The following is a 27,320-nucleotide window of genomic DNA, read 5'->3' as shown; positions in this document are numbered from 1 at the left end:
TGAGAATCTGCCAATGCAGGGGACACGGATTCGAGCCCTGGTCTGGGAGGATCCCACATGCCGCGGAGCAACTAAGCCCCGTAAGCCACAATTACTGAGCCTGCGCGTCTGGAACTTGTGCTCTGCAACAAGAGAGGCTGCGATAGTGAGAGGCCTGCGCACCACGATGAAGAATGGCCCCCGCTTGCCACAACTAGGGGAAGCCCTCACACAGAAAAGAGGACCCAACACAGCCATAAATAAATAAATAATAATTAAAAAAAATTTTTAAAAGCAACTACAAAATTAACAGCAAAAAAGGAAGAATAAAGTAAATAATAGAGATAGAAGCAGTAATTAAATGAAACAAAAACAAACATACAATAGGAAGGCTCTAGATGGCTAAAAGTTAGTTCTTTCATAAAACCAATAAAGTTGATAAAACCTCTTGTGAATTGATCAAAAATAGAGGAGGTACAAATAAACAATACTGGAGTAAGAAAGAGAATATAACTACAGATGCCAGACATCTTAGAAAGGAGATATTATTATCAGCTTTATACCAATACATTTGAAAATATAGATGAAGAAGATGAATTTTAGGGGAAGGATACCAAGACTGACTGGAGAAGAAACAGAAAACTGCAACAGTCCCAAGTCTTTAAAAAATTAAATCAGTAGTACGTGTGTAACCTGAAAGGAAAGCCCCAGGCCAGCTGGTTTCACTAGGTAGTTATTCCATACATTCAAGGAAGAAACAGTTTCATTCTTACCACACACCTCCAGACAACAAAAGAAAAAGAAACACTTATTTTATGGTAGAGCAAAACTTGAGACCAAGGACAAATAGGTCAGAAATATTTCCAGGCTAATTTCACTCATGGACATAGATGTAAAATTTTTCAAAATGTAGTAAAGTCCCATCACAATATGATAATGAGATTCAAATAAAATCAGTTGTGTAAACACAGGTCCCATGATTGTGAAGTTCATGAGTGGCCACATCAGACTTGCACACATGCCTCAGCCCCTGATGTTGTTTTATATGTGTGTGCTGGGGGGGTGGTGTCATATTTTTCCTTTATTTTTTAAAATATTTTTTTGATGTAGACCATTTTTAAAGTCTTTATTGAATTTGTTACAATATTGCTTCTTTTTTTTTTATGTTTTGGTTTTTCGGCCATGAGGCATGTGGGATCCTAGCTCCCCAACCAGGTGTTGAACCCTCACCCCCTGCATCGGAAGGTCAAGTCCCAGCCACTGGACCACCAGGGAAGTGCCCCCCCCCCTTTTTGTCTTTTATCTTTCCCCCTTCACCTTTGTTTCTGGTCTTTGTTTGTCAAATTTTGGCTTCAATATCAGTGGAGAAAATTTTGATTTTTGTGGTGACTGGGCTGTCAAAGACACTGACATAGATCTCAGAAACCCACTGATTAGGCTGGAAGAATACTGGGGTTGCAGGGACCTGCCCTCTACTCCTCCATCTCCCAGGAAATAAATGATTACCTGCAGCTGCCCTAGCCCCCTACACAACCCCTGAGGAAGTTAAGAACTTTAATCAGCCTCTGTTTGAGAAAAGGAAGGAAAATTGCCAATGTATTACTCTCAATTTCAGATTATTTTGGGGAAAATATTGATGAGTTTTGCATAAAACTAATTCAGCAGTAAAAAGGATAATACATTTTGACTAAGTAAGATTCATTCAAGGAATGCAAGTTTGGTTTAACATTTTTAAAAAATCAGTTAATTATTTTCCATATTAGCTAGCTAATACAGGAAAAATTATATGATCATCCCAGTAGGTGCAAGAAAAACACTTGATAAAATTCAGTATCAGATTAAAAACTGAGTAAACTAGGGCTTTCTTAATCAGATAAAGAGAAGGTGCAAAAATCTACAATAAACACCATATTTAACAAATACATTTTTAAAAAGTGTGAAAATTTTCCATTTGAGATGATGAACAAGAAAAGGACACCTCCTATCACCACTATCGTCACCGTTGCTCAATACTGAACAGGAGGTCCTGGATGTACAATATGACAAGAAAAAAAATCAAGACTAGTAACTTTAGAAAAGCAGAAACCAAGCTATAATTGTTTTCAGATAAAATGATTCTATATGTATTAAATAAAACATTTTTACATATAAAATATTAGAACTAATAAGAAAGTTTATGGCAAGGTCACCAAAAAATGAAATCAATATAAAAATTCCATTATATTTCTATATAAGAGCAACAAATAGAAAATGTTAATTTTAAAATATACTACTTACAGAGCATCCAAAAATAGCAACTAGGATAAATATAAAAGAATGATGTGAAAGACTTTTATGAGGAAAATTATACAACTTTACTGAAAGACATTATGTGTAAATGGAGAAATAGGCCATGTTTACAGAATGGAAGATTCAAAATGCAGAGGTTATTCATCTCTGAATTGATCTCTGTATTCAGTGCACTCCCACTCCAAATCCCAATAGGTATTTTGGGAAAATGACATGTGACAACATAATTCAAAATGTGAAACAATTCCAGGGAGAAAAATAGCTGAGGCAGCGAAGAAGAAGGAGGAGAAGGAAGGATGGGAGGGAAGAGGTCAAAGAGGGAATGAAAAACCTCAGTTTGTCAAGTGTTCAGATCTTGTAAAGCTATGTTAATCAATACCATGCTGTATTGGTGCAGAAACAGACAAACAGACGAGTGAAACATACAGCCTGTATGTGCACAGTCATATTCGGCATAGGGAGCAATTCAGAGCAGTGGGGGGAAAAGTTTCACTTATGTTCACCAAGATATCATATATGAGAATATATCAGATATATATCAGATATAATCATATAATACTAAATTATATTATTGTATTTTTCCCATAATAGCCCAAGTCTGGAAATAACTCAAATGTCCATCAACAGTGGAATGGTAGAATGGATCAATAAACTTTTTGATATAGTCATTCAGAAAATATTTACTTAGAACCAAAAAAGAAGTAGGTTACATGAAACAATATGAATGAATCTATAAACCTAAAGCTGAATGGATTAAGAATAAAACAGAAATTATACTTACAGTATAATGCTAATTATATAAAGTTCAAAAGTAAGCAAAATTAAAATATATTTTATAAGGATGCATTCAAGGATGCTTAAGAAAAGCAAGGCTAGAATTACCATAAGAGACAGGAGGATGGTCTGCCTTGGTGGGAATGAGTTGTATTGTAGTCAGAAAGGACCTTTGGGCTATAAATAAAGTTCAATTCCTTGACTTGGTTCATGGTTACTTGGCCTTATAACTGTTTGTTACGTACCTTTTGTATATTATAGTTTGCAATAGAAATGTTTAAAATTAGAAAAATTAGACTTCCAATGAAAATTAATTTTCTGACATAGTTGAGAGTTAGTTGGCTTTCTACCTATTTGTCAAATGCTGAAACATTTATGCACATTCCTGTATATGTTATCTTTCACAATAAAAGTATATCCTTGTATAATTAGGCTTCTAATGAAAAATAGCAGTGGTCAGACCTAGCCCATCTTACTACCTAGAGGCAAGCACGGTCAGGTTTTCTGGTGTTTCTTTTGGTGTTTACCTCTATATTTCTAAATATAAGCTTACAGTTCTGTATCTTTAAGTTTCATCTTTAGATACTATTTATTGGCTGTCTACATGATAAGATGTGGACATGGATTTCTTTTTTTTTTTTTTTTTGCGGTACGCGGGCCTCTCATTGTTGTGACCTCTCCCGTTGCGGAGCACAGGCTCCGGACACACAGGCTCAGCGGCCATGGCCCACAGACCCAGCCGCTGCGCGGCATGTGGGATCCTCCCAGATCGGGGCACGAACCTGTGTGCCCTGCATCGGCAGGCAGACTCTCAACCACTGTGCCACCAGGGAAGCCCGTGGACATGGATTTCTTATCTACCGTTTTCTCTCTAGGCTCACACACACGTTTCTTATTTTCTTCCTCCCCAACTATATTGTTTTTCATTTATGTCAATATCCAGAATTTACCTTATTATGACTATATAAATATCATTCATCACCAAAATAATTCAACTCCAAACTCCTCTCAGTGTGTTTATTCTATTAGTTTCATTTTTTTTCTTGGAGACATCCCCCAGAAGTCCTCATTTTTCTCCAATTTGGGCTACTCTTTACATTATCATGCTTATGAAATAGTTTTCAGAGACTTCTACCACCAGCCATGAGAGAGTAAATGCTCTCCATTGCCAACAACTACAGTACTGGACAATACATGGTATGATTCTTTTCAGGCTTTGAAAAATGAGCATCACAGGAGAAGAGACACCCCTGAGGAGAGCACAATGTTGCCCCATGACTGTTGTGCCCATCAACCTGGAGGTGGTCTCTCTGAACTGAGCAGGAAGATGCTGAAGTTCAGATCTTTGAAGTGGTTGGAATTTGTCTGGCAGGGTTTCTGAGGAATGAATACTTCACAGAAAAGTGCTCCAAGAAGTCTGCATGGGGATTCTTTGTGAGTCCTTAGCTTAAGACTGGGGTGCACAGGCAAAAGGCGAAAATCCATGAGGCTTAATAGAGATCAGCTGCAGGCTGAGAGCAAAACGGTGACAGCAGACAGCACGCGGTTCTGGGAGACATTCACACACCAGCCGAGGCAGTGGAGAGACCTCACTGAAAAGTTTGGAACAGAACTGAGATTCCGGAAAGGCCAAAATGTAAGAGTAAGCTTCACACTCTACAGTATGGGACACTTCCTAAACATGAGTTCTAAACCAAAGTAGGCCCACTCCAAGAAAGAATAAAACCAAGGCTGACAAGACCATAAGTAGGTACCAATGATTTCACTGTCTGCCTGAATAAACTGAACACCTATAAAGGAAGAAGACATGACTTCCTCTCTCTCCAACACATCATACACAATGTCCAGCATACAATAAAAAAATTACTGCATATGCAAAGAAGTGGGAAAATAGGAGCCATAGCTAAGAGAATATGCAGTTTTTGGAAACTCATTCTTGGTTTCCTAGATGTTGGAATTAGCAAGCTAGAACTTTCAAGCAGCGAACACAAAGTACACGTTTATAACAGCTGTTTGCATAAATGGCCATGATTAGTGAACAAATGGGGACTCTCAGCAGAGAAATGTAAATTATAAAAAAAAAGAACCAGAGGGAAATTAGAAAAGTGCAATATATGAAATGAAAAAGTAGTAAGATGAGCTTAACAGTGGACTGCAGGAGTTAGAAAGAAGTGTCAATGAGCAGCTCAATCTGAAAAAACAGAAAGAAAAAATATTGGGGGAAAAAAAAAGAAACATGGACAGAGTCACATTGACCTGCAGGACCATATCAGTCCATACGACATAAGTGCAGAGGAACCCAGGAGAAGAGGACAGCAAGAAGGAGCAGGAACAATATGTTGGAAGAATAGCTGAGAATCACCCAAATGGTGTGAAATGTATAAACTTTGAGGTCAAAAAACTCAGCAAACTCTATGCAGGATGAATACAAGGAAAACAAGGCACATTATGGTCAAAGTGTTGAAACCAAAGATAAAGATCTTGAAAGCAGCCAGAGGAAAATGACAATTATATACAAGTGAGTGATGATAGGAACTATGGCTGATTTCTCATCGGAAGCAGTGGAGGCCAGAAGACGATAGAACAAGATTGTGAAATGCCAAAAGAAAAAAGCCGTCAACCCAAGATTCTAACTCCAGCAGGTTTTCGAACATCATTCAAAATGGAAGATGCAGTGAAGATAATTTGTTGCCAGCATTATCACACTATAGGAATTCTAAAGGAAGTTCTTCATGACCCTAGGTAGAAATTCTGCAAGAATAAAGAGCATCAAAATTGGTGAATAGAAAAGACTACACACCTTTTAATTTTCTTCTCTTAAGAAGACATATAGGGGCTTCCCTGGTGGCGCAGTGGTTGAGAGTCCGCCTGCCGATGCAGGGGACACGGGTTCGTGCCCAGGTCCAGGAAGATCCCACATCCTGCAGAGCGGCTGGGCCTGTGAGCCATGGCTGCTGAACCTGTGCGTCCGGAGCCTGTGCTCTGCAACGGGAGAGGCCACAACAGTGAGAGGCCCGCGTACCGAAAAACAAAAAAAAAAAAAAAAAAAGAGAAAAGAAATATAACTGGCAAAGCAAATATTGTCCCACTGCTTTGTGGCATTTGTAGTATATGTATATGTAATGTGCGTATATGGCAACAATACACAAAACAATGAAAAGATGTACAGGAAAGTGTCTGTGAAGGAGTTCAAACGGAATACTAAGAAAATATTTGGTTAATCCAAAATAAATCAGGAAAGGAGGAACAAAGGAATGAAAGACAGAAAACTAATTGCAAAATGATCGATCAAGTCCAACCACCCTAACATTCTATGATAAGCAGATATTGTCCACAATTCATCCTTACGGTGTATTGTGAACCTGGATCTTTTCTTTTTGTTTTTCCTAAAAATAACTACCTCTATCAGATTAGCTTTTTGGAGTAATCATTGGTAATTTTCCCCATCCCTTACAATAGTCTCTCACTAAAATTTTTTTGTACGCGGGCCTCTCACTGTTGTGGCCTCTCCCGTTGCTGAGCACAGGCTCCGGACGCACAGGCTCAGCGGCCATGGCTCACGGGCCCAGCGGCTCCGCGGCATGTGAAATCTTCCCCGACCGGGTCACGAACCCGCGTCCCCTGCATCAGCAGGCAGACTCTCAACCACTGCGCCACCAGGGAAGCCCTCTCACTAAAATTTTATGCAAGATCAATCACAGCAATTAATCTATCAATTCCATTTTTAACTTTTTTCACTTTTTTGCAGGGAAGACCTCTCCACAAATCTTGTGTTTCCTCCATGTGGCGTGGCTCTGTTCGTGTAACATTCCTAGGCTTCCTGTATTTATAAACAGAAACACACACAGGTGGACACCCATGTGCACACATGCATGCACACACTGTGCCAGAGAGCGAAGTATCTTACCTGACTGGTGAGAACGAAGAAGACACAGCACAGCCCGGATGCTGGCTTCTGTTCCTCTTGTGGGTGAGCTCTGTGTGGAGGACACACATTGCATGCTGGTCAGCAAGGGCAGACTCTGCCTGCAGGAGGAGCCTGCCAGCCCCAGGCGGCTATAGGAGGACATTTCCAGGGCCCAGTACTGGGGAGCCCGTTTGCCGGCAGGTGTAAGACACATTCACCAGCAACAGTGTTATTATAATAAAAGTGAATATTTGGTCTCCTAAAAGATTATAGAATCAGAGGCCCTATCAGAACAGGTGTTCATCTACTAATGTGATTTAAGACATGGGGATATTAAAATGAAACTATTTTAGGTGACAAAGAAAAGTAGCTTATCAGTCAACTGAGTCAATTACTGAGTGCTACCCATTTCTCTTGTGCGAGACATAAAGCTAATCTCTTTCATAATCATCTTTTATTGCTTTTGTTTTAGTTTAGTATTTTTTGTTATCCAAAAAATATTTGAAGTTGTATATATATCCGTGCGACTAATGATTTCTTCTGCTGCTTCAATCCCAGTTCATGATTCTGATCTGTTCGTTCCATAATTTTCTCTTTAGTACTTAGTCCTTTGTAATTTCTTGGTGTTCGATTTCTTGGTAAGTTTTTATCTAGATTGTTTTTTTTCCCATATCAACAGCTATTATGTTCGGTTGAGTTGTGTCCCTCAAAAGAAGGTATGTTGACGTCCTGGCCCCCAGTTCCTCAGAACGTGGCTTCATTTGGAAATAAGTTCTTTGCAGAGTCAACCAAGTGAAGGTGAGGTCACGAGGGTGGCCCTGATCTAGTGACTGGTGTCCTTATTAAGTGGGAAATTTGGAGACAGACACGGACGGAAGATGATATACAGAGGCCAGTGTGACAACGGAATCAGAGCCTGCAGTGATGCAGGACAAGCCAAGAACCGCCAGGCACCAGGAAGAGGCAAGGACGGGTGCGTCCCCAGCCGACACCCTGATTTCAGACTTACAGCCTCCAAATGTTGAGACAGCATGTTTCTCTGGCTTAAAGCCTCCCAGTTTGTGCCATGTTGTTACAGCAGCCCTAGGAATCCAAGGTCTAATTTCCACAACAACATTTCAAGGTACCATTTTGCTTCCCTATTTTTAAAATTTGTATCTGGTTTATTATATCTTAACAATTATCAGTTTTCATTTGCCTGTATTTGCGTTTTGTTCCATGAGTCCTCTTTCCTGTTTTAACACAGTTCTTCTTCCTTGAATGTATGTTCCTTGAAACATTAACTTGTCTGTGTGTGCACCTTCCTCTTTCCTTGCTTGCAGCCTCCGTCTCTTTCTCGTACTCTTCCTCTGCTCATTATCTTTCCATCTTCAATCTTTCTTGTGCTTAAGAGGATTTTCCTCTAGTTTTGTGGGGAATCGGGGTCAGAGAGAAAAGACCGTGTTGCATCTGAATGAGAGCAGAGCAGCTCTTGTTGGACACAGCTTCCACAGTTAGAGATCAAAGCCTCACCTGAAGATTTAATGAATTTTCTAAATTAACTTCCTCATTCTTTACCTTCTTCAGAAACACACTGCCCATGTGGCACTCATTAAATTCTTCTTTGTTCTACTGTGACTTGCACCCACATCCTCTTCTTCCCAAGGTCTGAAACCACTGCGAGAATTTGTGGAGCCCTTGGGGAGGATGCCTGCTTGCATAGAGAGGATGCTACGAGGGACCACAGGTTTGGGAAGTCAGGTGGGTGAGAGAGCCACTCCAGCCCCTGCCCCTGCCAGCCTGGGTGTTTGGAGGTGGCTGGGGGCAAACATTTGGTCTAGAACTTAGATTCTCAAGAGAGCTGAGGCCTCCATGCTGCTATTGTGTGAGGGCTGAGCGGTGAGGCTTTCCCTGTTCACGCGTCGAGAACTGGGGGCTCTCAGGGGCTCCCATCTGGGGCCAGGGTGGCGGGCCGAGAGAGACTCGAAGGAGACAGATCTCAGGAACCTGTCCAGAGTGCGTGACACCCCAGGGTCCCGTTCCCCTCCACCTGGGGTCTTCCCACGCCGATGCCCGAGGTCAACGAGGTGGGGAAATGCCAGCTGCACAACATCTGGGGAGGGAATTGGGGCAGCTGGACGTGCAGCTGCCGGCGAGAGGCCTGCCTGTGCTTTGAAGGCTGAGGGAACTCGAGGTACAGCTGGGCAAGGTGCTTGGGAATCAGATTTTTGGAAGATATGGGATACTTCGTAAACTCTGTCAGGTGTTCCAGACCAGGACGGCCTGTGGAGACAGCTCCCGCCTGCTCCGTTCACACCTGTGTCTCACTTGGCCCCGAGCCGGCCGGACAGTAAGTTCCTGGAAGTACGAGCAGCATTGTACATGGCGCCCGGCAGGGGCTTCATGCCCGTCGCTTTGTAAAACTTTCCACGAATGACGGGCATCCTCTGAAATCCTTCATGACCCCATGCAAAGAAAATACAGTCATTTTGAATGACTTTTTGTCTTATTAAAAAAAAAAAAACCCAAAGAATATTAACATACAGAATAAACCCAAAACACTCAATCGCCCAAGCCCAATTTTCCCCCCAAGATTCTCCAGGTTCCTGACTTTCTATCATCTGTCCTCCCAGACCAGCTTCAGGGTGGATGTAGCCACTATGGCTGAATCAGTGGTAACCCAAATGTCTGCCCCACAGATGTGCAGGAGGGGACACGGTGCCGACCTGGAGCCCTTTACAGGCTGGGTGCGCCAGCCCTTCGGGGCTGTAAGTGTTTGTGCTAATGGATCACAGCTACTCACTTTCCTGATGGGATAAACTGTTGGTGGGTCCCCAGTGGGGACCAGCGACTGAGTGACACAGCTGTACAAAGGCTGGCCACCAGTTCTGTGGTGCCCCTGCCCCATCCATCTGTGGGCCGGGCCACTGAGGCCTGCTCTTTTCCTCCTGCCCCGTTGTGCTCACTTCTGAAAGGCTCCATTTTTAAGAGGATGCCCTCAATAAAGCATGTGCCCTGAACTCTCATCTCAGGCTCTGCTTCTTAGGAACCCACCCTGCATCACCCGGTCCATTTACACAACTGTGAGCATTGCAAGGAGCTGAAGCCCCAGTCCCGACTAAGGTAAAACCTCCCGGTAACTGGGATCTGGCTGTGCTGTGCCGGTCCATCCTCTCCTGTTCTGCCCTGTCCCACAGTCAAAGCATGAGGTTTGTCTTCTGATTCGGGGGAGGGTGCCGGCTGGGATGCCGAGGCCGTGGAGTCATTGGGACCTTCTCAGACCAGCTTGTGGTCAGTGGTGGACAGTGTCAACGGCTCAATCTTTGTTTTTTTTTTTTTTTTTTTTTTGTTTTTTTTTTTTTATGCGTTACGCGGGCCTCTCACTGTTGTGGCCTCTCCCGTTGCGGAGGACAGGCTCCGGACGCGCAGGCTCAGCGGCCATGGCTCACGGGCCCAGCCGCTCCGCGGCATGTGGGATCTTCCCAGACCGGGGCACGAACCCGTGTCCCCTGCATCGGCAGGCGGACTCTCAACCACTGCGCCACCAGGGAAGCCCTCAATCTTTGTTTTTATTTACTTTCATTGAGTGTGTGTGTGAGCTTATGCAGACTGACTGAAAAGCACTGCTTTTAATTAACTTCACAAGAAGATTCTGCAGTTCACACAGTTAAATTCTTTAGACTCCACTTATGAACCTCATGGTAGAGTTTTCCTTGGCAGAGCAGATGCCCTTCAGGAATGTGCCTGACTCTCTCTCTCTATGTATTGATATACGTTTCCATTTTGAAGGGATGAGGTCAATTTTATAACTTTCTTTTATGATGCTATTCCACTTTGTGGACTTTTGATGGCAAAATTTTAGTCCTCAACCACTCCCTTCTTTTCTACTTCAAAAGCGTATGTTTTCACATCCAATAAAGTCTTATATCTTAGGATATTTGGTAAAATGTTTTTTAAAAACCTACGTGTCACTTGTCTCAGCCATTAATTGATATGAGTTCTGGGAATGACAATTAGTTTTAACGTGACCTTAATTAAGCCAGAGTGTAGTCAATCATGATTGGCAAAGGAAATATACTGTCAAAATATGATGCAATCTAAGACCAAACAGGAGTAATTTTTGGCTAATTTGTTGTTTTGTACTATTCACATCACCATTAGCATGAGTGATTAGAATTCACTAAAATGATCAGAAGTAATTACATTATCGATAATTGTGTATTGATTTGTAATTACATATACAAGGAGACACTCAGACTATTTGTCCAAGATAAATTTCACGCACTTGTTTTTCCATCAAGACACCTTTGACTCACAGTTGAATTCTCAGCACTTCCAGTAATGGTCTGGAGAATTAGACTAATTTTGCTGTGGGATTCTGTCTTTTTATATATATAAATTTATTTATTTTATTTTTGGCTGTGTTGGGTCTTTGTTGCTGCATGTGGGCTTCCTCTAGTTGCGGCGAGTAGGGGCTACTCTTTGTTGCGGTGTGCAGGCTTCTCACTGCGGTGGCTTCTCTTGTTGCTGAGCATGGGCTCTAGGAGCGTAGGCTTCAGTAGTTGTGGCTCGCGGGCTCTAGAGCGCGGGCTCAGCGGTTGTGGCGCATGGGCTTAGTTGCTCCTCGGCATGTGGGATCTTGCCGGACCAGGTCTTGAACTCATGTCCCCTGCATTGGCAGGCAGATTCTTAAGCACTGCGCCACCAGGGACGCCCTCTGTGGGATTACTTCTTACTCCTCTTTTGTGGGTACACTTGTTCTTAGGTGAATAGGTTGGATAGCTCTTACTTCTAGAGGAAGACAGTAGCCATAACAGAAATGCAAACACACGTGTGGTTCAGCGAATTCAGTCACATACACATTGTTTAGTTGACTCTATAGTGATGTGGAAGAAAGTCACAAAAATGTTAACGATCTCTTTCATGCATAGAGTAGTTTCATTCAAGGGTTCACGCTGCTTTCTAAGTACTAATTCATTAAACCCACACTTTCTGTGTCACATTGCTCACGTTTGCTCTTTCTTTAAACCTAACACTCCACCCAAGCTGAATTCCTGATAATATGGTAAGACCGAAATGAAACAGAACTAAAACATGAATTGCCAGGCATTGTTCTGTAGGGAAATTCCAGCTTAAGAAGGTTCTGTTGTAACAGGGGCGTGAGCCCCCACTCCCTGGATTTACAATGTGCTCGGAGAATCCGAACAGAATATTTGACAACCAGCTCTTTCTGGTCACTTCAGAAAAGGTAAAAAATTCTCGGAACTGGGATCCATAGGAGAGAGCCCCTCATGAACAAATTCTGCAGGAATCTGACTAGGAGTGAGAGGATCAACTCTCATCAGCAACAAGGCTTCGGGGCATCACCGGCGAGTTACCGGATTAATCAGGACCCCTTTACTACCCTCTTCCACCCCAACCAGGTTTTCTCAAGTCCAGAGCCCCAACACATGTGAGTAATGAAGTTTTCATTCAGAATTCGCTTGGAATTCGGTGAGACAGAACAAAATAGAGGTGAGGTACTGCAGGTTGGCAGAAGGGTAACAAATCCCCCACAGCAGACAGTCAAGACAGCGACAGAGGCCCCCCAGTGCTGGCTGTCACGGGGTTAATTAATTACTGTTCCGTCCCTGCCCCTCTGTGGAACTCAAAACCGTGGAGGAGCAGAGGTAGCTCACGTGTCCCGTGTCAGCGTCCCTCCAGTCCCGAGGCCTCGGGCTGGCTACCTCTCCAGCTTTTCTCTCCTGGACACCTACAGCTTTTGTACATGTCTCAGACCCTCTGGGATTTGTTATGTAGAAGCTGGCTTAATTCGCAAATTAAACCATGCTAGTGTGTTGATAAGTGCTAATGATGCCTAACTCTTCCCAAGTAGCAGTCATGAGATGTCACAGTGGCTTTCTGAAGATAAGTGACCATAGTTCACAGGTGTAGCTCTGAGGATGGAATTTCAGGGCTTTCGGAGAGCTTTGGAAGCAAATAGCCCTTAGCAGGTATTCAGTTCATTCTAATAAACTTCTGTTGGGTATTGTTATGCCCACCTTGACATCCACTTGAACCAGGTTTTTATACATGGAAACACACAAAGCATAACTGGGTTTTCACTAAGCGCCACTTTCATTGAGACTGGCCAGGACTGGAGCAGAAGGAGATGAAGGGAAATAGTCTTTCCCCTTTTCCAAGGCTGGATTGTACTTTGAGAAACAGTGTGCTGTTTATACGTCATTCAACAGAGTGGGGGAATCACAGGTGGACTAGCTGCCCAGTAAGAGGCACATGTTAAATACAAGCCCCAGGAAGAACAGGTGGGAAGAGAGGTGTGTAGTTCTAGGTGGGAGATTAGGAAGGAAGGCTTCATGGAAGAAGTGGCATTTGACCCTGGACTTGGATGGGTGAAATCCGACGTGTGGCCATGACTTGGGTGGGGGAATAGGAAGAGGAGAGGCACACGTCAGCAAAAGAGACACAAGAAGGGGAGATGCCCCGCAGGCAAGTGAGAACTCCTCAGGTGACCACAGGTGCATGCAGGGAGCGCAGGATAGAAAGTAGGGAAGGAAACTTTGTGTCTGTGAAGCCTTCAGTGTCAGATCAAGGAGTTCTTTGGTTTGTAGGCAGAGAACCATTGTAGATTGTAGAGCAAGGGGACTGTAACCCATGGCAGCCACAGTAGGAAGATCAGAAGGGGAAAAACAGGGTAGGGACTCTGAGGGCCTGAATTAGGCAGTGGCAGTGGGCCTGTGGGGTGGATGTTACTGAAGCTTGACAACGGGCATGATTCAAAGCACGGAAACCAGGAGAAATGGGGGCTGCTCTCGAGTAAGAACACAGTAAGGGTGGGAGGCAAGCGGAGTTTGATCTCAGACATAACATGTTTTGAAGACGTGGCAGGACTTCCAGATAAAGATGTCTCTCAGGACATTGGAAATGCCACGAACACTCTCCCAAGTGTACTTAGTAGTCATACAGAGACCTGCCCAAATGAAGACGCATCTGCTTGGAATCCAAGTTGATATTTGATGTGTTTAGTGTAACATAGTGGTTTTCTTTGGAACTAACCTCAGTTACAGCATCAGACATGGATGATCAAGACCCACCCACGAAGTAAAACAGAATACATAATTTTATTCTGATACCATCTGGACCTAGACTGACTTGACATCCTCGATGTGTGGAATGCACAGGCCCACTTTGCTGTAAAGAAATGAGTGCAGAGATTTGCTCTGGAGACTGGGGTTTGAATCCTGGTTCTGCTGCATTTTATTTCTCTAAGGCCTTCACCTGTAGCCCCAGATCCTCTCGAGGGCTCTCTGCCTCAGTGGTCTGTTTATCCTGAAAGGGGGAGAGACTGTGGTGGAGCCATACCTGTGTGGCCCCCCACGTCCACTGGCTTTACGTCCAAGACCATAAAGCAGAGGTGTTTGGGGTTCGCCCGTTTCAAGCTCATCATTGATCTGTATTAGATCAGTGAGACCTATGTAAGAAATGCCCACAGCTCTCTAGTGGTCACTGAGGAAGAAGGCTTGGTCCTTGTCCCCAGAGCTGTCACTCAGACTAATGAGAAAGATAAAGGCCAAGGATATAAGGGCAGAGACAAGTAGATAAGATAGTGGGAGCACAGTAAGGGGGAGGAGAGATTTTTCTGGAGTTGATGTTAGGGACGCTGTGGGAGCGTGTGGGCAGAGAAGGGGGGCACTCAGGGTGAAGGCCACTAGGTCTTCAGGAACCAGCTTGTGGGGGTCGCATGGTGTGACTGCAGATAGGGGCCAAGTGGTGGAGGGTCTGGAGTCTCCCATTAAGAGGGTGGACTTGTATTCAGTAGACAATGCTGGAAGTATTAAATTGCCTATTTTTGAAAGGGGAATAAATGCCACTGTGTTTCCGGAGCCACCTTCGGCCCCTCCTGCCACAGGGTCAAGCAGATGGTGGTGGTGGGGCCACCAGGAGGTCTGCGATAGGGGCTGAACTGGGAGGAGTGGGTCCGGAATGAAAATGACACGCGAGAGCCTTGAGGGGACAGGGAAGCAGAGGGTGTGTGAAGACTGAGGAAGACAGACAAACACTCCCGGGACTCTTCCCAGCCTGGATCATTAAGAAAATGGTGGAAGTTGTTAGAAGCCAGGAGGAGGGGCTGGTTTGTGGAGTTCGGGGTTTGGGGGCATCTGGGTGACGTTATTCAGTTGGACAGTCGGAGGGGTGAGCTAGCCTCCCCAAACGGTCAGGACTGGAGGCCCAGGTTTGGTGATACCCCCAGAGGTGACACCGGTGCGGTGGGGGCGGAAGAGAGAAGCGCGGAGGACGAGCCGTAGGGCCCTCGGGCGAGGGCGCGGGAAGACCTGCTGAGGACACGGAGCCCCGGGCTGAGGACGGGCCGGGGTATCAGGGCGAGCGTGCTCGGGCTGACCGGGAACGTGGAGATTCGGTGACCCATCTCTCCTCTAGCCGCCTTCACGGTGGGGAGACGGAGCCGAGGGAGAGGCACTGATTGTAGCCTCAGGGCCAGGCTGGTATGTCCTACATCAACGCGAATTAGGAACTTCCAGCCTACTCCTCTTTCCACAGCCCACGCTGTCTTTTACACCTCCCGCCCCCAACACACAACGTATTTATTAAAAAAAAAAAAAAAAAAAAAAAATCAGCCCGCAAAGACCCGGAACGCAGATGCCGGGGGCTCCAGCAGGTATTTTTCTGCCTTAGGCCTGGGTAGGCGAGGGCCGTGCCGGGGTGGGGGAGGCCCCGCTGGGCCGGTGTGCGAGCCCCGCGCCCCCGGGAGCGCGCGCTGCGCCGGCCCGCCCTCCGTCCCCGGTGCGCGTCCCCGCCCGGCCCAGCCCCGGAGCGCGTGCCCCCGCCGCCCCCGCCCCGTGCGCGCTCTTCGCCGTCACGAGCGCGCCGCGGAGCCGCCCGGTGGAGCGGCGGTGGGCGCGCTCCGGGCGGGACGGGGGCGCGGGCGCGGGCGCGAGGCCTTCGTGCCGGGGCCGCGCGGAGGAGGCACCGGGGAGGAGCGCGCTGCGCCGCCGCCCGGCCTGCCGCCGCTCGGTGCGGGTCCGCGGGGCGCGAGGAGCGGCGAGACCGCGGCCTGGAACAAAGGGAGGCCGGCTGGGGCGGGGGCGTCGCGAGCATGGCGGACCGCAGCCTGGAAGGCATGGCGCTGCCCCTGGAGGTGCGGGCCCGGCTGGCCGAGCTGGAGCTGGAGCTGTCGGAAGGTAACAGGCCCCGCGCTCAGCCGGCCGCGCTGTCACGGGGGCCGGGGCGCGGGCGGGCGGGCGGGGGTCTCGGCGCGGTGCGAGCGCGGCCCCCGCCCTGCGGCTCCGCGTCGTCGGCCGCGGCCCCGGCGCCGGGGCCCTGGGGAGCCGGACGGGGCCGCGGGGCCGGGGGCGCAGCCGGGGCGCAGGACGGGGCCGCGGGGCCCGGGGCGCAGCCGGGACGCAGGACGGGGCCGCGGGGCCCGGGGCGCAGCCGGGACGCAGAACGGGCCGCGGGGCCGGGGCGGCCTCGCGCGCGGCCTGGCGGACGGGGCCGTGTCCTTGGTGCGCGTCCGAGCGCTGCCCACCGCGGCCGGGCCGGGGGCGGTTCCGCGTTGCGCGGCCTGAGGCTCCGCGGGCCTCGTTCTAATGCGAAACTTGTCTTTGGACTTGAGGTTTGACCGCCGGTGTCCGAGGCATCCTGGCTGGACCGGGATAGTACTACTATTGTTCCCGTCCGCTGGGATGCGAAGGTTGGGTGAAATTGGAAAGCCTCCTCCCTCAGGCCAGGGTCTGTGGCGCGTTCCCATCGTCCCATACTTAGAATTTGTGACAGATTTGCCACAGTGATTTCATGGAGTGTTATATACGGTTTCTTATTTGCTCTTAATGGTGGGATCATGTGCTCAGCTGTCATAAGTTTCAGATCGGATTTTGCTATGTCTTAAAAAAAAACAACCCACTGAAGTTCCGAAATGTTGAATGTTTAATATAGATTTAGAATTCACCCAGCTCACCCTGGGAAGGCCACTAATACGCTGTGGGGTGGGGATAGGCCGGCTTGTCTCGAATTTATATTTGGAGCAGTTTAGTGGTGAACTTGTATGTGTGCGTGTGTGTAACGGTTTTGTGGGGCTGGCAGCCAGAAAGTAAATTCATCCGTGCCAGTTTTCATCAGCAGGGAGAAGCTGGTGTTGACCGTATGGTTTCCTTTTTAACACTTTCAGGGCAAAGAAGGGGGTACAGGTAGGGGCCTGGGGTGAAGTGTCTTTTCAGATGTCACAGACTGGAGATGTTTCTGTTTCACATTTGGGGTTCTGCAGGGTTCTGTAATGCTCAACTGTCCCATAGGAGGAGACCGTTTCCTGGACTCTGTGGTCAACAGACACTGTTCTGAAGGGTTGTAGATGATGAGGGTGTTGCTGGTACCTCAGTGCAGTGCCCAGCTGGGCGAACAGTACTTAGGTCTACACTGGTGGATAAGGTGTGCAGTGTGGACAGATTGCTTGGAGGGATGAAGTGCCCGTTGGAAAATATTTGCCCAAGTTCTTTGATTTTGTCAATGTTCACATGGGTTTTTCTCCCTCACTTTACAGGCCCCCGTAGCTGTGCACCACAGTTGTGTTATTTACAACACCGTATCATTCATGCATTCTCTCCAGACAAGCACTTCTGCTATGTCTGTATTATACTGGTGTTAAGTGTCAGTACCCTACCTGTGCTGGCAAAGCGGGAAGCTGTCTGAACTCACCAGGAGCCCTCCACCTCCCCCATCAGTCTGGGATGGGCTCACATTTGCTTCTGCACATCTGGGACAGTGCGTGGTCCCTGGTGGGAGTGCCTGCTTGTGGACGTGGACACTCACCTGCTAGATTGCATTCACCTGTCACCATCAGTCACTCCTAGAATGTGTCCCTGTTGTCCAGGGGATGGCAAACCACTTTAGACCAAGGTGTGCTTAGCCTAGTTCTCTGTGAATTCCTTGTGTCCCTACAGATTTTTAAAAAGGGTTTAATGAGTTTCTTATTGTCTGGGCAGAGAAAGGGGTGTGTGTTTGCATATGGGAATCACATTATTGTTTTTCTCTCTCTCTAAACTCTGCTAGGCCTGGCTGCCTCACCCAAGAGTAAGAGTCAGAGGGTTGTTGCTTTGGCCACCCAGCCTCAGCCCACATCTCCCCACTTTAGCTGTGTCATCTTTGACTTGCTTTGTCCATGCTGAGTCGATTAGGTCTCTCTTTAAGGTCATTTGGAATTTTGTGTCTTGTGACTATGTAGAGTAGTTTTACTGTCTTAAATTAGATGAATCAACTTGTTTTCCAGTATTGCTTAATAGCAACCAAAGAATGGAGGGATCAGAAATCTGTGCCTCTTTACATTTTAGAACTTAAAATCCCCCAGCATAGCCACTTTCAAAGTGAAAAGTTAAAACAGCTTTTAATGCCGAGTTATTTAAGCATATTGCTTTCATATTTTATCTTCAGTCAGGATTCATGTGGAGAGAATTCTTTAAATTAGTCTTCATCGTTTTATTAAAATATCAGAACATACTGTGGAAACGTGTGGACGTTCCAGTGCTCACTTCCTACAAAGGAGCATGGGAAAACAATTCCATTTTAAGCACATAATGTAGGTTGAAAAAAGAGTAGACTCTTCTTTCAAAGTTCCTATATGGCCTGCCAGCTGTTGATGGTTGTATATCTTATCTAGATTAGTAGATGCTGGTCCAGTTTTGGTTTGCACTGTCTGCTCGTGCTGCTACAGACACTTAGGTTATTTTATTTTATGGGTCACTGTTTGGTAGAGGGTTGCAGATTGACTTCTTGGCTGCAGAAGTCAGATTTTCACTTTCCTGCCCTGCTGGTTGCCTCCTCTTTTCTTTCCACTGTCTGTTGCTACCCAATGCTTCCCTCTTGGGGGAAAACTGGGCTGCTCTCCCTGCAGATCTGGTGCCAGCAAAGAACAGGAGATTTCTGTGGGGAGATGTGGTGGCTGCCCCTCCTATGGGCAGTAATGGCCTCCAATCCACAGGTCCGGGTAAAGTCTTTGGTGTGGAGCCAGGGGTTGTCGGTCTGGTGAATTCTTGGGACTCAATGTGAAATGGAGAGGAAGCCAGTGAGCTGGCTGGTTGCTGGGTGCCAGGTGGGGTAGCGGTGGCTCTTTTCTTCACACACTTTTCCCTAAATCATTTTTTTCTTCCCTTCCCTTCCCTTCATTCTTGCCTTTTGGAATCATGCATTTTTCTATTTGGCTTTCAGAGGGCCCCCAAGTAGTTTCATTAATATGTAAATAGACATTATTTGGCTTAAGGAAAAACTTTAAATGGAAACACTGGCAAAGCAGAGAGGAAACAAAATTTCTCAATAAAGACAGAGTCATGTCTTATTAAAAAAAAAATCAGTTGTTGATTGAACTTCAGCAATAAGTTTCTGTGTTAACTGACGGCTTGTGTCCTGGGCTGTACACACCCTGGACTTGCACCTGTAGACGATATCATCCCACTGTTTCAGGAGTGGTTGAATTCTTATTTTGGTAGGACTTTGGGAAATTGCCTTGTGATGTAGTCTGTGAAAACTGTTTGGTGTTTGCAGAAGAGAAGCCCGTTAGCTTTCTACTTTGTGGCTTTTGAATTCTGAGTGTGTTTACTAACTTCCTAACTCTTGCTTATGGGAGTTACTCAGTTTGTAAGATACAGAATTACTGCAACTATTAGTTATGTTCTGTAATCGAGTCCATCGTAACATTTTCTAGTAAGTGTGAAACTACTCAAGGAAGGAGGTGCATGCCATCAGTTCTTTGTGTGGATCAAGGAACCAGTGATTTTTTAAATTGCAGGTGAGCAATTCACATGCAGCTGGCATAATCCTGTCACCAGAGTAAAATCTTAAAGAGATGGCCAGTTGGAAGATTTGTAGATTTGGGTGTGTGTGGCATTTTCAGGGCTTCCAGCACAATATAGCAGATGCACTCAGCTCTAGAACGTCAGTTCTGTCCCCATCAGCCCCTGTGCTTTTCTTGGAGGTCCCTGTGGCTGCAGAGGTGGCCGCCCAAACTGAGGCCTGGGACCACCTTCCAGGGTCCTTGAGAGGAGACCTGCTGTCTCTAATGCAACCCAAATGTTCTCATTGAAAGGAGATGGTGGACTCTGGAAAGCAAATGTGTGAAAAAATACTTTCTTCTAGAGTCTTGTTGATAATTTGTTGTCATTGGGAGAGGAGGAGGGAAGGGGTCAGCAGATTCAGGGAATAGCTGAGCCACTCCACCGGGGATCAGACCTCACCATTGTTAAGAAAACCTGTTCGCTCTGTCACATCGTCTCAAAGCTGCCCCCAGTAGCTGTACGTCCTGTTCACTCTGTCACATCGTCTCAAAGCTGCCCCCAGTAGCTGTACGTATTGCGGTGAATGAAATGGACTACTTGGCTTGATAAATCTAAAAGATTGTTATCTGAATTAAAAATAGGTACAAAATGGCAGCATTGATATGTGTGGGATGTGAAATGTGTGGACTTGAATTTTAAGAGTTATTCAGAGTTATGAAAATAGTTAAATTTGAATGTTCTTTTCTTGATGAATAAATATAGATGTCAAATTTAGCCGGGAAATTAAAGGCACACATTAAAGGCACTGATGTGTAAGATTGATCCCAATGCTCAAAAGATCTTTGTGGTGCTGTAGGCATGCTTAGAGCTGAATGTTGTGAGGTCACAGCTGTAACAACGACTCTATTTTGTTTCATTCTGGGCCCACTGGCTTTATATTCTTGTTATGGTTTGGAGGCTACAAGCTGTTGGATGATATGAGTCACTTTTTGCCTTCCTCCTCCCAGCCCTTTTCAAATGGGTTGTCTCTTTTTTTAGAGCTGATTTTTTTCTTTTAAAGCAGTGATTTATGGGATGAGTTGTAGCGTTCTTCTGAATTGCAAAGAGAATGTATTGGATAATCTTCATTTTGATGTCATGTATATAGACTGACTCACCAGTTCAAATCCTAGTCATATTAAGATTCTCATAATTACTCAGGTACCTTACTAAAAGCAGATGCTCACCTGCAGTTATTGGCTTGGTTTCACACATCATTGTTTATCCTGGTACACGGAAGGCACCTCAGGTGATGTGATGGGCTCTGGCCACTGTTTACTGTTCCTGTTCTCCGGTCTCTCCATCTGTATGCCTCTACTTTCAAGGTTGCCCGTGTTCATTTTCCTTCTTTCATGAGCTTTTCGTGTGCCCTACAAAAGTTACCTACTATCATTGCCAGTGCTGTGTTCTGCTGAGAGGGTCAAAACCTTGTCACGTCTCAAAAGAAGCAGTTGCATCCGTTCTTGATAATAAATAGCGCTCTCAAAGGGGAGACTGTAATTGAGAATCCCAGCTGGCGGGGGTAAGAACATAGGCGTCAGGTTTGTACGTATATGGCACTTTCTTCAGGACCCAACAGGGTGTTAATGTTCATAAGCTCTTAAGACAAATAAAGTGGGAAAGGCTAAGATATTGAGCTGTAAAAGTCAACATGACAAGCAGCCTTCTTTTGTGGGGTGGGGGACTGGGGAGGTTGCTCTTTAGTTCTGTTGCTGTTGAATATCGTGGAGAATGAAATGTGCTCTCTGTGCTGAGAATCACAAATTGAGGTGGTTCTTTACCAAATGCTTTGTGCAGTAGGTTTAAAAAATCCGGGAAAAAACGACCGAAGATAGTGAGGACTGAGAGATTCTGTGATTGATAGTGGGTTAAATAGATCTTTTTATTCTGGGCTGCCGTTTTAAATTTTTTTTTTTTTGCTTATTAAGTTGGAAACTGTTTCTGTGTCCTCATGAAAAGATTGAAGACCGCGGGTCAGATCCAAACTAGTTCTGTCGGCACCAGCGAGAGCAATTCCTTAGATATTTGTCCGCAATTATGCACAATTAAAAATTTTTTTTTTTTTTTTTACTGAATTATCTGGTTAGTCAAGTCACATATTCTATTTTTTTAATTAGAGGAATACTCTAACATTTTAAAATTATGAAGTTAAAAAACTCATATGTAGGGCTTCCCTGGTGGCGCAGTGGTTGAGAGTCCGCCTGCCGATGCAGGGGACGCGGGTTCGTGCCCCGGTCCGGGAAGATCCCACATGCCGCAGAGCAGCTGGGCCCGTGAGCCATGGCTGCTGGGCCTGCGCGTCCGGAGCCTGTGCTCCACAACGGGAGAGGCCACAGCAGTGAGAGGCCCGCGTACTGAAAAAAAAAAAAACTCATATGTAAATATGTCCCCTCTTCGTTGTGGGTGGCTTCACACCCACCAGCCTCAGGTCTGAGCCTCTGGCCAAGGAGGAAGGCAGTTCCCTGCTGGACACTCGGTCCTGAGTGTCTAATTAAAACCAGAAAAGTGAGTCTCTCGTGTTCTGACCATGTGTCTTACCAGTGCAGCTTGCCATGTGTCAGGAGTTTATAAAACATGTTAAGCTTTAGCGGGGAGAGGCCCACACATCTCAGTTTCCATGCGGCAGGTCTTAATCCGCCGTCGTGGCTTTGTTCCTGCCACTCCCTCGAGTTGGCAGAGCCACATGTCCGGACCGCTTCACTCTTGGGAAGAACACAGACCTCCACATGGAGCCCTGTCCCCTTCCTGGCCAAGCCCAGAGTCATGTCCCTGTGAAGATGCAGGTGGCGTGGGTCTAGCTGACTAGCTCTCTAAGGAAGCGCTTCCTGGCCAGTTCACCTGAAATGAAAACAGAAATGTAAACTGTGTTGTTACTAATTAACCTTATCAGGAGATTCTGGGTCTTTATGAATAAAGTAGATAAATGGAGATTACATGCTTTATTGCAAATAGAGCACATCCAGTTATGTCAGTGTCACAATACCTGACAAAACATAGCTTATAAACCTTCACAGAAGGATAAGAGCAGTCGCAGAGCCTGATGCTGTCAGGGGACAGGAAGGGGTGAAATCTGGAGTTGGTCAGTTGCTTTAGGAAGGACCGGTTCACTCTGGAGCCATCGGTCTGAGGGGCTGGATTTGGTGCAGTGGGCACTGAAAGCACAAAAATCCGTGTTTAACTTGTGCGTGACCTTCTTCTGTGCCTCTTGAACCTCTTCGGGTCTTTTTCTAAATCCTGTTTGGAGATTTGTGTGAAGATCTTGAGAATTCTCAAGTGAGTGTCCACTGAGAAGTCTTTCTATGGATTTTCCTATATTGGGAGGGCCTGTCCGGGGCTCTGCAGTCGTGGCATCACCCCGGATAAGCCACCAGGCTCTCCCAGTTTTGGTGTCCTTGGCTGTCAGATAGGGTTAAGAACTCTGCCTTTGGGATGGTAGTGGGGATCAGCGAGGCAGAGTCACAGTATCTGCTCCATAAATATCCAGCCCTGCAGTTTCCCTCTGAGGTGCTGTCACTGGGACAGAGTTCCCTGCCCTCCCGCCGCCTCCCCAGTTTATCCAGGTGATTTGAGTTACAGTGGCCTTCGGAGAAAAGCAGTGGAGAGGCGGCATAGGCCTGGGTGTGGAAAAGCACTTTCACTTTCCTGTGCTTGGAGGTGCACCTCTTAATAGATGCTATCTGGGCACTTACCCTGTCCTAGGATAGCTTCAGAGCTGCAATGCCTCTTTTTTTTTTTTTAAAGATAAAACTTCCTTTCTGGTGGACTCTTTGTGTCAATATTCCTGGAATCCCTTTTTCAGCCCCTTTACTTTTCAAGAGAATAGTTGGGGAAAGGTGTCCTAGGTCAGATTCAAGTCCAGGTGTGTCCGGAAGGACGTCCTATTAGGCTGTAATCATCGAATCTCAGGACCATGTGCGGACCTCCAATCAGAGTTGTTCCAGGGCTTCGTGGAGGAAGGGCCTGACCATCTCCTGCAGTCCCCTCACCACAATGCCCCCAGGATGAAATACAGAGCTCCACTGCTGTGACTGTGGGAATTGTCCTCCTGGAGGTGTGTGTCCCCCTGCCCTCAGTGTGTGTGGAGAGGGACTGAGCTGGCACCCCTCTCGTCATGCCCCCGTGTCCTGTCCCGAGACAAGTGCATGTGGATGCTACCCAACAGGCCACATAGGTGGGATTGCGTCAGCCTGGGCAGCTCTGAGAGGCCAGGTCAGAGCCAGGGCTCACCGTGGCAGTGGACCCGGGGCTCTGTGCCCCCCGCCCAACACCTGTAACAGATCCTGGGCTTTTATCGTTTACGATCACCCTGGCAGTTATGTCAGTTGAGTGCCGTGTGGGTTTGTGAGTGAGTGGGATCTTTTTCTTATCGACTTTCATAAGCTGCTTCTTTTAAAATAAAAACCAGAGATAGTTTGAAGCCCCCCCTGCCCCCGCTGTGAATTTAATGGTATCACAGAAGTTATGGCTTCAGTTACGTGTAAAAACAACTTAAGAGTAACACCAAGTACTAAGGTGGAGCTGTACTTCAGGATAGCTTAAGTGAGCATCATTGCACTTCGAAACATCTTTTGTTTTTTCTTGTTTTGATGAACGTGATGGATGCTTGAAGGCTGTTGAGATTTAGTAATATAAAGTAGTCTTTAAGGAGCTCTTTAAGCAAGGGCGCAATTCCATTAAACTTAAGTCATTAAAATACACCTATTTAGGGACTTCCTTGGCGGTCCAGTGGTTAAGACTTAGCCTTCCAGTGCAGGGGGTGTGGGTTCAATCCCTGGTCAGGGAGCTAAGATCCCACATGACTCCCGGCCAAAAACCAAAACGGAAACAGAAACAATGTTGTAACAAGTTCAATAAAGACTTTAAAAATGGTCCACATCAAAAAATACCTTAAAACAAAAACAAAAACAAAAACCAACCACCTACTTAAACCCAAGGAAATAGTGTATCAACTTGCCAGGGTGGAAACTTTGTTACTAATGTTACTAAGGTACATTATAATGTACCTCATGCTTACAAGTTACTGTTGCAGTGCCTGTCCTGTAGGGAAATTCTGTCAACCTGAGACTTGGTGTTTGGGTGGGTTTTGTTGTTTCATTTTGCTTTTAGCTCAAGTGAATATAGTCTTATTGCAAATGGTGGGGCTAGGCTTCCCCCACCAAGCACAACATTGACCTGGGCCAAATGAGAAATAGCGCTTGGGGTTATTTTGCTGTTGATATCAGAGTTCAGACTTTGAGAATTTCTGTTACTTGTACATAAATTAATATGAAAAGGAAGTAGAATTCTGCCTCCCTGTTTTAGATGGTGGCGAATTATTATTTAGCTACCATACCAGTAAAGAAGTTTCTAATGGCTGTTGGTATTTTAGAATTTCTTTCGTGTTATTAGGAAGATCTGGCCTGGGACACGGGGAAGAAAGTAGCCTTGATTTTGCTGTTTCCTTCATGACATGTTGAATTTGACACAAATAGGATTCTGGATGAAATCTGCCCTTTATGGAAAGTGTCTAAGTAAAACAGGCTTTCTGAAAGTGTTGTACAATATTCTGTCTCCCGTGGATACAGAGGAGCAAAGCCATGGGGAAGGAATGTGGGCAGAGGTTCCTTGGATGGGCTGCCATTCCTCAGGTGATGGGCATCTGCTGTTGGGGGTGCCTACCACAGATGGAAAGCTCACAGGCTGACTGTGTCATTGTGGTCATAGGGCAGGTTTGATCAGTATCACTAATTCTTGAAAGATGATGTGGGGTGGGGAGCAGTATTTAGAACACTAGCATTCCTTGAAACAAAGATATGAAATAAAGCTTATACATCTCATGGTGCCTTACAGCTTTTAGCTGCTTTCATATTGACCTTTTTTTAGTCCTTTGAAAATATTTTCTAAGGAAATGACATTAGCTTCTCTGTATAGATGAGGAGACTTCAAATGATCAGAAACTCATCACGAGCCTAGAATCTTGGCTTCGCGGCACATTTTCACCATCACGAATGAACTGAACCACCGAGCTGCTTTCTTTTGAAGCATGATAGGGATCCCGTCTTCTCCTGGGAGATCAGCAGCAGGAGCTCTGTGGAGTCCTGGGTGCTCTCGGGAGTGTGGGCCGTGGGCAGCGCCCTCCGCAGCAGCCTGTTCCAAGTCAGTGAGGAAATCAGACGAATTTCCCTTGCATGTGGTTGTAACGGGTGGAGGCTTATGCTGGCTGCCCCTAAACTTTGCATTTAAGATCGAATCTGTCATCTAGGGGATGAATATATGGGTGTTCTCTGTACAACTCTGTTTTCTGTATGTTTGAAATTTTTTTGTTTCTCATGGAAGATGAACATCCTTTATTTATGAGAAAAAAATTTTTTTTTGGCTGAGTTGTGTCTTCGTTGCTGCGCGCGGGCTTTCTCTAGTTGTGGCGAGTGAGGGCTACTCTTCGTTGCGGTGCGCGGGCTTCTCATTGCAGTAGCTTCTCTTGTTGGGGAGCACGGGCTCGAGGTGTGAGAGCTCAGTAGTTGTGGCTCGCGGGCTCTAGAGTTGTGGCGCATGGGCTTAGTTGCCCCGCAGCATGTGGGATCTTCCTGGACCAAGGCTCAAACCCGTGTCCCCTGCATTGGCAGGCGTATTCTTAACCACTGCACCACCAGGGAAGCCCCGGAACAGCATCCTTTAGAATCAGGAGTCTGGATATGATATGGCTTATCTGAAATCTTAATCGTTTTGGTCAAGAGACAATGCTGTTAGTTCTTGTGTTGTTTCTGGGAAAAATATTCTACATGAGGTTCCAGGAATAACCTCTTCAGTGTCTCTGCAAGAGTGACCTCTCTCAAAGCTCCCTATTACTAACCAGGATGATGGTGATCATGGTTAAGCCGCCACCAATCACTTACAAGGCAATCAATCTTAGGTCTTTTATGTAGAGTGCTTTTATTCCAAGTGGAATGCCTGTCTGACCTTCTCCAGGCCTTGCAGGGATGCAGACCACGTCTAATGGATGTGATCCACCCTCATGTCTGGTCCCCAGAGAACCGGAGTCGTGTCAGTAGGAGCGGACAGTGCATAACTCGGATTTTTAAATCATATGTTGCAAATTGATGTCTTTTTTGGCGTGAACAAAGTCTGTTATCTCTGTTTATAGGGGAGGACACTTACATGTCTCAGGCCACCACTCACTGATTGTTCACGTGTGCTAAGCACTGCATTAGGTGTCTTACATAGATTACCTTTTTTTTTTTTTTTTTTTTGCGGTACGCGGGCCTCTCACTGTTGCGGCCTCTCCCGTTGCGGAGCACAGGCTTGGGACGCGCAGGCTCAGCGGCCATGGCTCACGGGCCCAGCCGCTCCGTGGCATGTGGGATCTTCCCAGACCGGGGCACGAACCCGTGTCCCCTGCATCGGCAGGTGGACTCTCAACCACTGCGCCACCAGGGAAGCCCTGTTATTTTATTTTTTGTTCCTTGAGTGGAAGCTATTTAGTGATTACTCAAAATTGTGAAAATAATCTAGTGATTAGAGGATCTTGTTAGGACAAATCTATGTCTCCTTTCTTTTATGTAAATAAAAAAATCTTAATCCAGGTAAGTGTTGGCAGG

At 46.1% G+C, this 27,320-nt stretch overlaps 1 protein-coding gene across 1 annotated transcript in view; it reads left to right on the top strand.

The window, feature by feature from the left end:
• Positions 1–16,043: 16,043 nt before the first annotated feature.
• DIP2C (disco interacting protein 2 homolog C) overlaps positions 16,044–27,320 on the top strand; it is a 368,636-nt gene continuing 357,359 nt past the window's right edge. Inside the window, exon 1 of the mRNA XM_065872651.1 lies at positions 16,044–16,128. Coding sequence (XP_065728723.1) covers positions 16,044–16,128 — 85 coding nt within the window. The remainder of the gene's footprint in view (positions 16,129–27,320) is intronic.

Source organism: Phocoena phocoena, chromosome 2 (genome assembly GCF_963924675.1).
Source record: "Phocoena phocoena chromosome 2, mPhoPho1.1, whole genome shotgun sequence".
Lineage (NCBI taxonomy): Eukaryota > Metazoa > Chordata > Mammalia > Artiodactyla > Phocoenidae > Phocoena > Phocoena phocoena.
The sequence above is the reverse complement of the archived record's forward strand: the minus strand, read 5'-3'. Positions and strand labels throughout refer to the sequence as shown.